Here is a 17,507-nt window from a genome sequence, read left to right on the forward strand (position 1 = left end):
AGTCTGAAATGGATTCAGAGATAAAAAAGAAAGCCAGTGGAGGAAGATAAAAGAAATAGCAGACTAAAACAAAAGATGGGGCAATATTTACTCATCCAAATGTTTGGTTTTTTTCTCGTATTTTAATTGTGATTTCCCAAAAGAGTGGAAAATTAATTTAGTGTATAATTGCTCTAAATATCTTGGCATACCAAAGTTGTCAAAACCCAAACGTAACCAAAACCCAACAACAACCAACCCACAAACCAAAATAGTCTCCAAAACTACACCATTCAAACGACTTCAAAAACCTGCTGCAAAGAGCACAGCAGTAGTCCTACTTATTCAAAAAAATGGAATGGGAATAAACTTGGTCAGAAGTTGCAAAAGCTATTTCATGAGGCAAAAAATGGTTCACTGTATTCTGATCACCTTCTATTACCTCTGAGGATTGTGGGACGAGATATTATTAGTGATGTAAAGTTGCAGAGCTATACCTGTTGTCAGTGTTGTTTTTTTCCATGCAGTGTGTGTGGGATACTTGAGTAAACAGAAGATCAACGGTCAACTCTTGAACAACAAACATGGGATGGCTGCACTGAGCCTTTAAAAGCACCTGATTAAGCATGCAGAGTTCTTGCAATAAAATTGAATAAGCTACTTCTCAGCAATGCTGTAGAGTCCTTGAATAACTTGTAAAATAGCTTTATATCCCAGAGATACTATGAAGCATATTCCAGAATTTGACAGGTTTTGTGCATAAGCCCACGCAAACTCCTTGGTTGAGTTGATCTTAGTAATTTAAATCCCTTCAGACTTCAAGATCCTAGAACAATCTGAACCATTTTTCAGAAGCTGGTATAAATGGCAAGAACTTCTCGCTCATTTCTTCCTGTTCACTAAACTTTTTGCATACATCGGCCAACCTTACAAAACATTTCCCTGTTGGCCCAGCTGCACAAGAAACCAAACTAGCACGAGAAATAAAACTATTTTCAGACTTTAAAATAAAAAAAGCTAAAATGTCCTATTACTTTCCATATATACAACTTATTTTAAATAATTCACTTTCTTGTCCTGGATGATGGGTTTGATTAACTGCGTACTTCTTACCAGCCCTTCACTTGGCTTGATGTTTGTAAGCTGGATCACTTCAAGGTGAGCAGACTGGGAAACCAGCGGATCAGAAGAGAGTGAGATAATGTGATCACAGACACCAGAGAGAGTTTTACACTAGGAAAGGAAAGAAAAAAGAAAATAAAATTTCACAATAAGCATACCACTGCTAACTATTTGCATATTGACCTACAATGTAAACCACTGCATGTGTAAAGTACATATTAAATCACACTGCTGAATCTACAAGGCAGAGGGAATGAAGGGGGAGGAGGAAAGGCCTCAGTAGCAGCGCAATACAAAATCCATTTTCTGTGATGGTCCTGAAATAATACAGTGTTAGACCAGGGAAGAACAAGAGGCAAATGCTTTTTGCATCTGAGTAGAGAGAAAAAGGGACTGCGCAAGCTGTTCCCATGCACTCTCAGGGTTAGGTGCCCTGCCTCTGAGCTGTGCTCAGGCATGCAGGGAGCGCATGGTGAGCTCCAACTCCCCTCTCTGCCCCCATCTTTTGCAAAGATGTTAAGGGCCCCCGAACCCCACTAATTTCAGTTGAACGTGCAGATGTTCAGCACAGATGAAAATCAGGCTCTTAACGATGATGGGTAACTCCCATTAGCTCTGAAGTTTATTCTAAACTAATAAAACATGCTAATTGACTTTGGACTGAGTTTCTCATGTTCTACTGCTGCCAAGCATGATTTACTATTGCAGGCATGAAGATTACAATAAATAACCACTTCACGATGGGATAATTCTTAAACCTGTTATCCTTGGCAGCCTCTTCACAGCCAGACAGAAATAAAAAAGTTTCTAAAAAGGCTGGGACTGTCAAACGAGTACTGCATATCTCCTCATCTCTCACTCCCTGAACAATCTCTTCTCAGAAGCAGGGAAGCTGTGATTTCTTCCTATCATTCTCTCATATTTCTGTAAGCAAGTGATTTTTAAGAGTTTCAGTGTTTTCTGTGGAGTCCCCTTTCAGCAACTAAAACCGATTTCTCGGTTCAGGTTTCCAAATGAGTGTTTTGTCAGCAAATTCAGGGATCAGGACATTCTTCTGGTCCCAAAACTGTGGGTACCTCCAAAACCAATTAAGAATCAACTTAACTGCTCGCAAATTCAAAAGATGAAAGTTAACCAGGCTCCTCAAATAATTCCAACACAACTGCACACAACTGCTGCACCAACCACTCTTCCAAGATTGCAAAGCATACTTCTTAAAGTATAAAATAGCTACAACAATGCTATGGAAAAATGATATAAAACTGGATATAACCTCCTTGCCAAATCACCATTATAATTCCAAATGCCAAACTACAAATACCTTATGTAAAAAGGAAAGTAAAAAACCAAGTGATAAAAGAAAAAAACAAGTCCAGTGACAGTAAAATCTTAATCCTGTTACAGACCATTACATTAGGATTTTCTCTTTAAATGATTTACAAACAGTTGTAAGTTTAGGTTTGCATATAGATGGCTTATTTGTTGAACAATGTTTCAGAATGAATAAACAAATCAGAATGAAATGGAGAATATAACAAAAGTACCAACATGACCTTCTTCCAGAAATAATATTACCTTCAAGCACAGACACACCCACGCTCACACTCTACCCCTTCTGCTTTATCTGCATTTCAGGATGCAGAATCATTACTGAGAAAAGATAGTAAAGGGGGATATAAAATGGGGTTAAGGATGCTCTGTGCTTTACCTGAATTAGGAAAAAGTGAAAAAGTGAAAAAGTGAACTTTATTGCAAAATTGGGCTTTTATGGCTTTTTGGATACATGAAAATTGCTTTGAGCTGACATTCTAAAAAGGTAAAAATTATCTAAAAATCCATAATAAAAATGAAAGCTTAGATTTCCTGTTTGCTTGGGTTTTTTACAATGCCAGCGCATTATTTGTATTTTCATTTCTCCTGTAACTGCACTAACAATTATTGAAAAATTACTTTTAGAAAATTACAGAACACTCAGCTCTCTTCACATGCAAAGTGAAGAGACCTACATTATAAATCATTCTCTGGTGATGAAAACTAGATTTTTCATATATCTTTAGTCTTGTCTTCGCCCACCTATTCTTCCTATTAATCTCCTCTAGAACTACTATATTTACAGGGTCCTTAGCAGTTTCAGAGAAACTTCTATTTACAGTGAATTAATGTATGACTTTTTTTTTCCTATTCCCAACTGTTGCATTGCAGAGAGATGCCAAAAAGCATAGAAAAGGAGTGTTTCTACCACCTAACACAAGGTATGCCATTTCAAGTTCACAGACGTGGCTCCTCATTAAAAAAAAAGTCCTCGGCTGCCTTGACAGATGATGGGGAAAGGAGAGGAGTGAGGCGAGTCCAGGATGTGGCATGGAACAGAAGCCTAAGCTGAGATGCATTAAATAGCTCCCTGGAGCAGCTGCTCTCCCTCTGCCTCTCCGTGAGAGGGGTACAGACAGTCTCTACAGTAAAGCCCATGGAGATCAGCATTCCAATATGGTTATATTGGTTGCAGTCCTAAAACAAGGTGGTGTGAATATTCCCCGAGAGGAGCTCTGGGAATACTGGATGCCAAAATCACCAAGTTACTAAAATAAAAAAATCTGCCATATGCTGCTACGCATTTCTAAAGGATTATTGTCTTTCGAGTGTTACAGCTTTCTTTCCATCGTAGATATTCATACTGCTGTCCAACAGCATGATATCATGCCCATTCTAAGCACAATAAATGAGCCACAGCAAAATCCCTGGAGAAGACGATTAGAGGACGCTCTTTCAGATTAAGGCTTCAAGTTCTATGACCTTTCCAAACACTCATTCATGTGGGGATGTCTTCCTAGAAAAATGTTATTTAGGGGCAAAACTCTGCTGCATTATTAGAAAATCTTTTCCCACTTCATGAGTACCCAGATCTGACCAGGATGAAGACAAAAGTTGAACACAGCAAACTTTTAAAGCTCCGTTACACGTTACGGTGTTTATTACCATGTGTTAGTATCAGAGGTGACTAGAAACAGCAAAAGAAAGCAGAAGGTACAGAAAAGTGATAAAAGTTCTTGAACTACTTTTCTCATTTTCTGACCAACAGAATTAACTCTTCTCCTTCTAATACAGCACCAGTAAACCTGAGTGATTCAGTAAGACAACATGCCATGAACTAGCTGCACCCATAACGAATATTTCTCAAGAAACAGTCACTTCGGATAATGAGACCTAACCACAACATCGTCTGCTTAGTAATTATGGAATAGTTCTGTCCAGCAAACTCAGTTCATTGCAACATGCTTTGCTTTGCTTGTGAGAACTGTCATTTCCTTTGGAGGGGAAAGGATGGTTCCTGTGGGAGGATTTTGAATTTCAGGCTCACTGCTATTGCATAGCAAACTGGCATACTCACGTTGCCTGGACTTCCAAGGAAAGACTAGCTAATTTGTTTTTAATTAAACTGCTCATCTAATTTCAGAGTATTATGCATTTTACTTCAGTTTTCTTGTTCCAGCATAATCTCAAGACCTTGGGAACAAAAAGAAATTTTTTTTAGAAGATGGGTCTGGGTTCTGCCCAACCATCCAAAACTTTCAGCTGCTACAAGAAAACATCTAACAACCCCTTTAGTTTTCTTCTGAAAGTATAAGAAGCCTGTTTGTGTTAGAATACTTACAGAATCTTCCAAGCCTCCCTTAACTGTTATACATTTAAATAATTTTGGTTAATTACTCCTTGGTTAAAGAGCTGGACTGTAAGTAGTATCAAGTGTCTACTGGGCTCGTGTGAAAGGCAAATGTTCGTGAGCTCTGAGCTTGCCCAGAGCCAGGACAGCAAGGGGCTCTCTCTTACACAGCAGGTATCCTCTCCCCACTGCAAAGACAAGTTAGACCAGCTGTTACTGGAAACACATCCAGAGACTGACAGAGGCAAAATAATGCATTTTTCCTCGCCTTTACTCTCAGAAACATCTTGTTCATGGTTTGCGGGTTGTTTTCTTGTGTGTTTGTGTCTGTGGAGGATGGGAGGAGGAGGGAAATTCAGCCCAAGGAACATACTGGAGCTTGGATGGGTCTGGGACACATTCATAGGGTACAGCGTGTCAGTTTACAACAGAGTTTAACGAGTGGCTCTGAATGTAGTTACCTGCGTTTCCTGCCCAGATTACTGCTGTTGACTTCATTAGCCAAGGCTTTTTAATATAACAATCAGCAAAAATCAGCATACAGACAAATCAGCCTTTTCACCAGGAGCATGCTTCCTCCGCATTAGGCCTCTTTATGGAAAAAATAGGTCCAAGGACCTATTCAGTGGACCAGGACCTTCCATGACAAAGATGCTGCCAGATGGCACAGGAACAATGTTAATTTAATAGAGGCAACATGCTATTGCATTTAGAAAGTTCCCAAGTAAACTGCCTTTGACTTCTTTATGCTCCTGTTCCTAAACAGTTCACAGTGTGGCTCATCAGGTTCATCCCATGTGCATTCCATATTCTTTCAAGCAACAACCCTGCCTAAATCTAAAGTTATGTTCGATGCTACTTTGCTTCTAGCTTGACTAAATTTTCCTTAAGCTCCCCAGACTTCACTGGAGCACTGGAGCTTTCACCCTGGCAGATGCAAAGCCAATTTGACAAATTATGTAGGTGTGAGAAATACTGGGGGTGTATTATTAAATTTTTATTTTTTATTTTTTATTTTTATTATTATTATTATTTATTAACAAAAAGTTTTTAAATTATTATTTTATTTGATGGAAAGTAATGGACTGACATAGTATTTTGCATGTAAGCTACTCAATTAATTTGAGTGGAAATAAGCACACAAACAGTGCACTTTTGCTATTCATTTTGTTCCAAACAATTCATGCATTATTTTTCAGCATAACTATTCAGCACAAGCTGTTTAACAGACTTGTATTTTAGTTTCACTAAAATCAGACAACAGTACATCTCACCTTTTCCCTCAAATAATAGTTACTTTTTGTTTCCTTGTAAAACTACATTTCTGTTTATGAAAACATTGTTAATGGGATCAGGATCCTTCATCTTTTGCAACCGTTGTTTCCCCGCTGCAATGCAGTACTAGCTACAGTAAGACACACAGGAAGATGAGCATCCAATTGCTCCTACAAAAATCAGCAGGCATTAAAAATGCCCAGCCTTTCTCAAGCTGCACTCAGCTTTCAGTGTGCAAGGTATCTGAACAAAGGAAAAGGATTTGGCCAGGCAAAAAAAAACCAACCAACAACTTACGAAAGATTAACTGAGAGAAATCAACAGATGATTACGTTCTCTCCTTTTGTCAGACAGTCCCTGTTCTCACTGTAAGCCTTACAGCAATGACTTCAGTTCTCTTTTGCAGTAACTCATCACTGCACTTCAGTAATAAATTCTCCTCTCTATTCAGTGACAAACTTATAATTTCAGATTTAAGCTACACCACATCTTTACATGCAAAGCTAAATGATTCAAAGGAGGACGAAAAAAATCACTACACAGCATCTAGTTGTTTGGTAGAAATTCAAGGGGAAACATTTTCTTTCACTCAGTAGGCAACTAGATTACACCCCAGAGCCTAAAGAATGAAAGGTAATACTTAGTTTCTACCTGCATTTTTGGACTGTAGTGTACCAATTTCTAACAGATTTTCCACAATTGCTCCTTCTTTCAGCCAGGGGGATAAGGACCTAAAGGCGACTAGAATCATAGAATACCAGGTTGAAAGGGACCTCAAAGATCATCTGGTTCAGCCTTTCTAGGCAAGAGTCTGTTCTGATTCTCTACAGCTACTTCAGTTTGTGCTGGGAAAATGTCTGTCTTCTGCAGCAGAGTAGAAGTATTTAGGGACATGGCTAGCTTCAGGGGCCTCCACAAGCCATGGCCTTTCCTCAAACTGTTCATCTGTTCTCTGTTCAATTCAAGCAGCTCTAGGATCACATAGCATTTATGGTCAAGCAAACAGATGTGTTTGTTCTTGTCCTTAATTCCTTGTCCCAGGCTAGTGACCAATCTTAAATCTATCTTGGCAACTATTTGCTGTACCAAAGCAGCCAAGCTTAAACACATTCCCAGGGCTGAGGGCAAGAAAAGCACCAGCCTCCCCCATCAACTCTCTCACCAACGTTATTTGGCCAATATGATGCCAATAAGACACATGGACATTCAGGGCTAAAGGTAAGAAAAAAAAATGTCTTGGCAATGTTAAGTTTAAAATGTTTGAAAAAGTAAGAAATAGCTCACTTAGTTACAACTGACTGAGACAAAGCAACTTGCTACATGAGCATTCAGGATGAAGTCTAACTAGCTAGCTTAAGCCAAAGCAAATAATTATTAAACAATTTATTTTAGTCCAAAACATTTGTTGTACTATAGGGAATAGATCAGTAACCCTGGCAATCTTAGAAGCAAATGGGCCTGGACTTGCTTTTGTACATACATGAAGTTTAAGCAGTGAACTAAATCTTATTTTGGACACAAGAAGAGAGGCTTCTATTAGAGTGAAGTTTGCTGGGCCCAACTTGCAAGGCACCGACTCTTGAAAGGAAGCAGGTGATTACTTTTTCTTTTTTTTTTCTTTAATAAGCCTATAAAAATGATACCTTTGACAATGCATTTTTAGTTGACCATCATTCTGTAACAAATATTCAAATATAGTGGGCAGGAGTGAATTATTGTCACTGTGGTTTCTGCAAGGCTCTTAGCAAAAAGAGAACATTCTGATCCATTACTTGTTGTTTCTTTTTCAATTTAGTAACTCTTCTTAAATTTAAATAGCTCACTTGTTTTTCAAAAACTTCTGAATATTATTTTCATTCTGCAGTTCTACTTTCTACAGTTCCCCAACTCCCTATATTTTTTTCAGGAAAAGCAGTGTATTTTTAAGAAAGTGAAATTCCTTAGGAAAACATTATCTTTTTTAAAGAATTAAACTAAAAAGAAAATTCAGTTTAAACTCTCATTAATCTGACTGGCGCCCGGCTTCTGCTTTCTATAATTAGTCCTTCTTGCTTTGCTCTCATTTTAATACTCTGCTGCTTCACATGGATTAATCTGAACTAGATATTTCCATCATATACAGCCTTGAACAGCTGGATGGAATCAATGAATTATTCTTCAAAGATTTTAAAGCTTGATTCAGACCTTCGCAATGATTAACTTATAACTCCCCAGCTGAACTGATACCCTTTTAAGTTGAGCAGTTTTCCAAACATTTTATCATCTCAAGTTAAATGAATATAAAGATTCTAAGTATAAACTAGCAAGAGCATACTAATTTCCAATTTTGAAGCAAACACCACACCTATGGCTTATCCCTTCATATTTAGGCCCACTGTATTTTAAAACCTGTACTTTTTAAGTAATGTTTTCTATTGCTACCTACTTCTGTTGGTATTATTTTCTGGTGATATTTACTTTCTGTTTATATTAATAAATTATAATAATAATTATTATTTAATTAATTATTTATTACATCACTTACTGAACAAAAGGTAAACTGGAGAAAACATACTGAGAAGTGAAGTGGCAGAAATATGAAGCACTTCTCTGAATTCATGAATATTTCAGAAGCATCAACATTTTAATGAGCAAAAACCAACATATTATTCCTGTGTGGGTTTATGCTTTTTATTCCACAGAAACCAAGTGTTTCTATGAATGAATTCACAGAAAAAAAACCCTCTAAGAAATAGAGTTATCTTTAAAATAATTGTTTCAACACGCCTGCAATTCTAGGGCAGAAAATTATAGAAAAGCCATTTTTTCCCAGACACACTTTGCAACTCCATTTAGAAGAAATAAACAAGTTGAAGTAGGTAATCTCTTCTTAAAACTTCATCAGTTTTCCATAAGACCTTTTTCCTTTAGATGCATTTCATGTGTTTAGTTGAATAACACAGATTAGTTTACTACTTAAGCTAATATTGTGAGTGACAATCAAAATGCTTTTATATAGCATTTGAAACTCAAATTGCTTGGAGTAAACAAAAATATTTCTTTCCTGAATATAAGCTGAAGCTATATAGTTCTGTCTCCACAGAATACCATTTTTAAAATGTATCAGTGACATCTAAATAGCTAATATCAGAATAAGTTTATTCACATTAAAACGTACTGTCTATGGACAAGGTGATTCAGCAGTCTCTCCACATGAACACCCACACTGCCATCTCTGAAAGAAAGAGGGCATTCATTTGCTTTTCGAAAGAAATCACTGCCATTAGATTATGAGCACATTAACTATTTTTTGGTCCTACCTAATTAAAGCAAACCAACCAGTTATTTAATTGAGGATCTTGCCTTTGGTGAGGGATGTTGCCTACTCCACCATGCTTAAGAGGAAAGCATGAAGACTCAGTGACAGGTTAACTTTGGAGGTATACATGTACAGCCTTCAATAGCAGCAGAGTGGTCTCACATCCCCCACCTCTGCCCACACACCCTCTTGCCCCCTGATTTGGCACAGAGTAGGCTCGCTCAGGGGGAACGGGGCAGCATCCCCACAGGAGATGTCTGCTTACAGAGCTCCAGCCCCTGAACCATGGCACACGGGTCCAACTAACACTCTGAGCTGTGTGAACACTAGAGATGTTCAACCCAGAACACAGGTTCAACCTGAAGTAAACCACTGGACCACCAATAGGTAATGTGGACAAAAATCAACTACTTTCATCCAATGATCTGCTCCTAAGGTGGTAAGTTTCTTGGTGTCCTAAAGAATAGGACTACATAACTTTCTGTGCTGCTTTTGGCTGGGGTAGAGTTAATTTCCTTTAGAGTAGCCAGAATAGGGCTATGTTTTGGATTTCTGCTGGAAATAGCGTTGATAATTCAGAGACATTGACAGTCATTGCCTTTCACTTTTGTGAGGAACCTCGTTTCTTTGTGTCATGAAGAGAATGTAGTACATGAAATCGTACAGGGTGAGCCCATGGTTTTGAATTCAATTTTGTCTCTAAGTCATCCCAGCAAACACAGCTATATGTCAATATCTGATCATTCAAAGGCAGCTGGATGCAACGCGGGCCAGACACCATTTCTGTTACCTCCAGGAATTTGCATGGTTTGCAGATGGGAAATGTACTCAGAAAATAAACTTGCAATAGCTTGGTCTTTGAATTTAAGAAGAAAGAATTTACTTTCTCTATATATAATATCTGTGTGCATGTCCTCTCCTCCCAATCTTTCCTAGTTCTCCCAGCATTTCTCATTCAAGATTCCTTCTGCGCCTTGACCAAAATTTACTACTATTCTTTTTATATTATAGAACATTCTTTTTAACATTTACCTCTAAAATTACTGTATGCATAGATTATAACAGGAGATTTAAATTCTTAATGCCCCTCTAGAATATCTTTAAACCAGTTTGTATTCGTGCATGCAAATACTGTTATCTCATAAGGTATCTAATGACCTCTCTTCTTTGACACTGGCATAAAAGTACCACGCACTCTCTCAAGATCTTGACATCAGTAGGCTTTTCTGCTCTTTTTTTAATCTACCTGTTAGATTGCTCCTACCCAAACCATCTAATGAGCTAAAGCTACAGCACCTTTCTCTGTCTTCCAAGGAGAGGGTTAGAGGGAACTGTGACTGCTTTCAATTCCAATTCTATGATCAACTTTTTCAGCTGTACTTGTAAAATACTCCCTTCCAAATTTAAAATATGATTTCAAATCCCATCTTTTAATGATTTAATCACAGATTTATCTCTTCCCTCTGTTGCTTTTGGTCAGCTTTTGCCTCATGAAATCCCATCCATCAGCTGAAATGGAACATGGTCAGAAATGATCCAAGTTATGTGTAATACCTACAGTAATTTTCAATCCTAGGCTTCAGTAAAACATTCAACAACTCTGTTCATGTTTCCTTGCAAGCTTGAGAACTAGTTGTAGAAGCTAATTAAGCTCTCCACAATAATACATATGTCTACCTGTCACTACAATGAAGTTACCGTGTATTAAAGAAATAAGCCTATGTAAGTCTATATTATGTAAGGTAAGATAACTTTTGAAACCTGTCTCAAGTTTGTGCACTCACTTATCTTAAAGAAATCCCTCTCAGTTTCCTCAAAATTTTCTGTTGAAAACTGTATTAACTGATGGTCTATCAGCTCTAAACGCTGCCAGCTCCTTTTACAATCATGAAATCATAGAATCACAGAATGGTTTGGGTTTGAAGGGACCTTAAGGATCACCTAGTTCCAATCCCCCTGCCATGGGCAGGGACACCTTCCACTAGACCAGGTTACTCAAAGCCTTGTCCAACCTGGCCGTGAACAGCTCCAGGGATGAGGCATTCACAGCTTCTCCGGGCAACCTGTTCCAGTGGCTCACCACCCTCACAGTGAAGAATTTCTTCCTTATATCTGATCTAAATCTACCCTCTTTCAGCTTAAAGCCATTACCCCTTGTCCTATCACTCCATGAGCTTCTAAAAAGTCCCTCTCCAGCTTTCTTGTAGGCCCCCTTAAGGTACTGAAAGGCCACAATAAGGTCTCCCCAGAGCCTTCTCTTCTCCAGGCTGAACAGCCCCAATTCTTTCAGCCTGTCTTCATAGGAGAGGTGCTCCAGCCCTCTGATCTTCATAGCCCTCCTCTGGACTCACTCCAGCAGGTCTATGTCCTTCTTATGTCAGGGGGCCCAGACTGGACACAGTACTCCATATGGGGTCTCATTAGAGTAGAGCAGAGCAGAGTAGAGTAGAGTAGAGTAGAGTAGAGTAGAGGGGCAGAATCACCTCCCTTAACCTGCTGGCCATGCTGCTTTTGATGCAGCCCAGGATACAGTTGGCTTTCTGGGATGCAAGGACACATTGCCAGCTCATGTTGAGCTTCTCATCAACCAACACCCCCAACTCCTTCTCCTCAGGGCTGCTCTCTATCCATTCTCTGCCCAGCCCATATGTGTGCTTGGGATTGCCCTGACCCATGTTCAGGACGTTGCACTTGGCCTTGTTGAACCTCATGAGGTTCACATGGGCCCACCTCTCGAGCCTCAAGTCAAGGTCCCTCTGGATGGCATCCCTTTCCTCCAGAGTGTTGACTGCACCACACAGCTTGACGTTGTTGGCAAACTTGCTGAGCATGCACTCAATGCCACTGTCCATGTCCCCAACAAAGATGTTAAACAGTGCCAGTCACAATACTGACCCCTGAGGAACGCCACTTGTCATTGGTCTCCACTTGGACACCAAGTCAACTCTTTTGAGTGCAACCATCCAGCCAGTTCCTTATACACCAAGTGGTCCATCCAACAGATCCATGTGTCTCCAATATAGAGACAAGGATGTCATGCAGGACAGTGTCAAATACCTTGCACAAGTCCAGATAGATGACGTCAGTTGCTCTTCCCTTATCCACCAACTCTGTAACGCCATCACAGAAAGCCACCAAATTTGTCAGGCACGATTTGCCTGTTAGCGAAGCCATGTTGGCTGCCATCAGTCACCTCCTTATTTTCCATGTGCCTTAGCATAGTTTCCAGGAGGATCTGTTCTATGATCTTGCCAGGCACAGAGGTGAGACTGATTGGTCTGTAGTTCCCTGGGCCTTCTTTTTTTTTTTTTCCTTTTTAAAAATGGGGCTTATCTTTCCCCTTTTCCAGTCAGTGGGAACTTCACAGGGCTGCCATGACTTCTCAAATATGATAGATAGTGGCTTAACAACTTCATCTGCCAGTTCCCTCAGGACCCATGGATGCATCTCATCAGGTCCCTCAGACTTGTGCACCTTCAGGTTCCTTAGATGGTCTCAAACCTCATCTTCTCCTATAGTGGGCTGTTCTTCATTCTCCCAGTCCCTGCCTTTGTCTCCTGTGCCTTAGGCAGTGTGGCTTGAGCACTTGCCAGTGAAGACTGAGGCAAAAAAGTTATTGAGTACCTCAGCTTTCTCCATATGCTGGGTAACCAAGTCTCCTGTTTCCTTTTGGAAAGGGCCAGCATTTTCCCTAGTCTTCCTTTTATCATCAGCATACCTGTAGAAGCTTTCTTGTTGCCCTTTATGTCCCTGGCCAGATTTAATTCCTAACCTGATCCCTGGCTGCTCAGGATCCTTTTTGCTAATTTGTAAAAGATACATACTGTATATAGAAGTCAGAACTCTTGGCTCTTACAGCAGAAAACAAGCATGTTTTGAAAAACAGGCTATATATAACAATTTCAAACTTACAGCACTTCAACTTTTGCCAAGATTATGCAATTAAAACCTTCATTACTTAAATACTTGCAGAGATCAGCCTAGCAAAGATGATGATGTCAGCCTCCCTAAAATTGCTAATTCTTTGTGGCCCACAGGAGAAAAATGTCAGTGAAACTTAAAAATACAAGGAGATGTTTTATTCCACATCACTGTGAAATCAAAGCATCAAAAGCTTATAGAATTCAGATTGCCAAGCATTTGATATGGGAGCACTGAAAAAAAAAAAGTATAGCAAAATTTACTGGGAAGCTCACCTTTTAAAATAAAGAAATGCAGTACATTCTTGCTTAAGCTCCAGTAATAAGAAAAGTAAGATATCACAAACTATTTAAATGTGAAATACAGTGAATAAATTGAACTAATTCATTGCTCATTCTTAGGAAGAATATCTTTGCATCTAACTTTTAGAAACAAGCTCTGGGTTAACTTAATACTCACTAAACTACAGCCACAACATGAAACACAATTTAATATCTAAAACTCAGGTGCAGTTTTCAGACAAAGTTTACTCAAGCTTTTGAATCTCCATCTACCAAAGTACCGGCCTTTCAAATTCATCCTGTGTTCTGATGCTCTGATGACTTTCATCTGCTTTATTTATTACCAACAGCACTACAGATTCTGGGAACAGACTGTTATATTTATGCTGAGAATTCAAAAGGAAAGAATTGCATTAATTTTCCTATCACTAGACTAGCTCTGTGCTCCTATGAGGAATAAAACCGTATAAATGACGCTATATCACTAACATAAATATATATGATTTCACAGAAGCCTAGCAAACAGCTCTCTCAGAAAAAAAAAAAAAAGAAGTAATTTTTCAAAGTCATTCTTCTGACCATGGTTTACAAATAACAGATGGGCTTGAGCCAGACAAACACAGGCCCTTGCAAAGTTCCTGGATTCTCATACGCCAAGTTTGACTTCCATAACATCATTACCTATTCACAAGAAGTACCATACATTCATTCAGTCATACCCAGACTAGTTCATTATCACACTGGCACTGCATAGAAAAAGCACAAAACACATAGCTCTATAATTCTATGTAGTCTATACAAATATATTTATTAATAGAAATCCAAACACTACTCACCACATGAAGAATTTTATTCTCTGTTTCATATACTGTGCAATCCTGAAAAATTAGAGAAAAGGCAGGTTAAATTGATCCAATCTATTTAAGCTCTTCCTAGATTTATCCTTAAAAAGAATTAAACTGAACTTAAAAGTCTTTAGGATGAAACAAAAGATTTCAAAGTCTCAGACAGAATGGAAAGATTCATGTAACCGAAGTGTGAAGCCACCAAAGAAAGGAAATACTGGTAAATGTTTATATCTATTTGCTAGTTTTTGTTGCTTCCTTCCTTGAGACAGATAACGATCTTCTTCCACTTTACATCCTTTTGGCACGTAACAGCTAGTCACATGTACGTCAGACAAGTGGCTTCAACCAGCAGCCCCTGACCACGGACAAAAATGACCTGCTTCTAGTAGTAACACTGAAAAACAGAGGTACCAGCAATAGTCTTAAGTAACTACACACCCTGCCAAAGAAAAGAAGGAAAACCCTGGGAGAAGGAAGAAGAGAAAAGAGAACCACTGGCTATTTATAACACTCCATGCAATGGGAGGCAAGACAAATGCGGAATACGAAATGCATAGGAAACTTGAGTCGGACCATCTTATTACATACAGCCTGCTGGGGACCACATGCACATTGTTGTCACCTTATGTAGCATGCGAGGCAGTTTCTACAAGCAAGACTAACAGATGGGAGGCTGGGGGATGTGAAAGTTTTTCTGACAGGCCAAAATCTCAGTGGATGTAGAGAAATGGAATTAGTAAGGCAGAGAGTACATGAAATACAACAACACTGGTGAAAGAACCACGCTTTTCTAAGTTCATCAGATGCTGCAGTTTTATGGTAATTAGGGCAAGCTCTGTTTGGAATGGATGCTTTATATCCTACCTAATAAACCGTATGAAAAATGTGACTACGTTTTCATGTTTTAAGTCTCATTTTTAAATCAGTCTTTCCTGTTAGAAAATCAACTTTGTTATATGTAACTGTTTAAAAGCAAACAAACAAACAAAGAAACCAAAACCAAACCCAAAAACCTTTTAATGCATGAAACACTTCTAGTGTTACTCAGGCAAAAAAAGCCAATGTGTTCTTAAGCTTTATATAAAGCAACCTATGCAGAAACAGCAAGTTGATCAGGGAGTATTTTCCTAATAGCAGCTGTTGGCATTCAGGAAACATTTGCTAGTAAGTACAGCCGGAAAGAAAATCTAACACGTTTAATTATATGCAGACATCAATGAAGTATTTGCAATCTTAGTAGCAAAACACACATTTCACTGTTATATGTGGGAGGGCATGTAACATTTTCAACCTGGATACATCTATGTTCTGCATGGTGTCTTATGAATCATTTTGCAAAAATAGCAGGAAGGGATTGCAACATTTATACTGAAGAGAAAAAAGAAGTGCTTTTAAACAGACATAATTATTTCATTGGTAATAGGAAGAGTTTCCTGTAAGTTTAAACATTCAGCTTAGAGAGGATACTGTTTGAGAAGTCTTAGTAGTAAGAGAAGAAGGATTCTGGGTTCTTAAATGCTGTAGAGGTTTGTTACAACCAAGAAACCAGTGATTAACAGAGAAACACTGCTACATCCTATAAGTGAAACTCTTCCACACAATCATGAAGGAAACTAAAGAAATATGCTTGTTTCTGACAAACCAAAAGTATATTTAAAAAAATACAATATTTCTGAATATACAAAAGACAGTAAAGCAAGTGGAAAACTTCTCAGGCATCCAGGCTATGTATAGGGGCAGGTGGCCTCACCCTTAAATTCTCTCCTCAGCACACAATTCCCTTCAGATCCAGGGCCTGGCAAGAGGAATTGCTAAGTGAGTTCGTCACATAGCAGACAGCTGACTGTTGATGTTCATATTCAGGCAAGAAAACAGTTCAGTAAACCATAAAAGACAGAAAAACTGGAGGAGAGCAAATGCAATGCTTAGGTAAAAAACCAACTGCAAAATACCCTTTTTCTATACATGAATGACTTCCAACTAAACATAATTCAAGCATGAGCTCAGGGAAATGTGCAGGAATGGAAAGATCCATGCCAGCATAGCCCAGAGCAGCCCTGAAGTCTAGGATTCAAAGAAACCTAGAAAGGTCACTAAACTGATCCCTGCATCGCAGCAAGCTCGTTTTAACTTCCTGCAGCCATCCCTAGAGATGAGGGCTGAGACTGCTTCTGAATGATCCCAAGAGCAAAACCTACATGTCACTTTCTTTCATAGTGAACAGTTTATTTCCCCTTAGATTTTTTAAGTCACTCCACTGCTTTGTGCTTTATCTTTAAGCAAGTGCTGAGGATAACTGTGCCCACCCTCTTCAAACAACCCTTAGGTAGAATGATGAGCTGAATGCTTATTACTGGGGGCCTTTACCATTTACAATTATTGCTTTTTCATACCCGTTTCATTTCAACTAAGAGAGCTTAAAGCACTTGAGGATTATAAAAAGAGTCACTAACTATGCAATTAGAAATAAATTTGTATTCTTAATAGCATACCACCCACAGCTGGAGAACATCTCTTCCTTCCATACCTAGACTACAAGCCCATATCTTAGTCCTGAAAAACCTTCTTAAATAGCTGTTTAACCACAGTATCAAAACATTGTAATTAAGGTAAGAAACAGATCACACGCAAGTTTAACAAAACTTTTTTCTACTTTAGAAAAGCAGGGACACACAAAAAATCTGCAACCAAGCTTTACTCCTACATAAGCTAACAATTTGCTGTTCACTTAGTGAAACAATACTGTGATTACCCCTGAACTGAAATACATAGATACAGCAAGGAGATATTTTACTTTTACATGTTCATTCTCTGAAGTTCACACATATATTCACTGACAAACTATAAATAAAGCTAGGCTATATGATCTTTATCTAACCAACCAACCAAAACTCAGCTAAGACAGCATGTTATCTTCTAAATGTGCATTATTTTCTAAAATATTAATAATGCAGATTGCTAACAAAGCAACAAAAGCAGTTCTGTGTTAATTTATGGTTCCTGAAGATGCAGTCAAATACTGGCCATTAGCAGTTTCAGAGAGGGAAATGGGACAGTATCGTCCACAAAAAAAAAGAGAAATAAAAGGGGAATATGATGGAACAACTTAATTACTAATATCA

The 17,507-nt window shown here is 38.6% G+C and overlaps 1 protein-coding gene across 1 annotated transcript in view; it reads right to left on the reverse strand.

Moving 5' to 3' along the window:
* CNKSR2 (connector enhancer of kinase suppressor of Ras 2) overlaps positions 1-17,507 on the reverse strand; it is a 182,366-nt gene that overhangs the window by 126,333 nt on the left and 38,526 nt on the right. The window contains exons 5-6 of the mRNA XM_009648809.1: positions 14,374-14,415; positions 1,093-1,212 (exon numbers count right to left, since the gene is read on the reverse strand). Coding sequence (XP_009647104.1) covers positions 1,093-1,212; positions 14,374-14,415 — 162 coding nt within the window. The remainder of the gene's footprint in view (positions 1-1,092; positions 1,213-14,373; positions 14,416-17,507) is intronic.

Source organism: Egretta garzetta, unplaced genomic scaffold (genome assembly GCF_000687185.1).
Source record: "Egretta garzetta isolate BGI_Z169 unplaced genomic scaffold, ASM68718v1 scaffold111, whole genome shotgun sequence".
Lineage (NCBI taxonomy): Eukaryota > Metazoa > Chordata > Aves > Pelecaniformes > Ardeidae > Egretta > Egretta garzetta.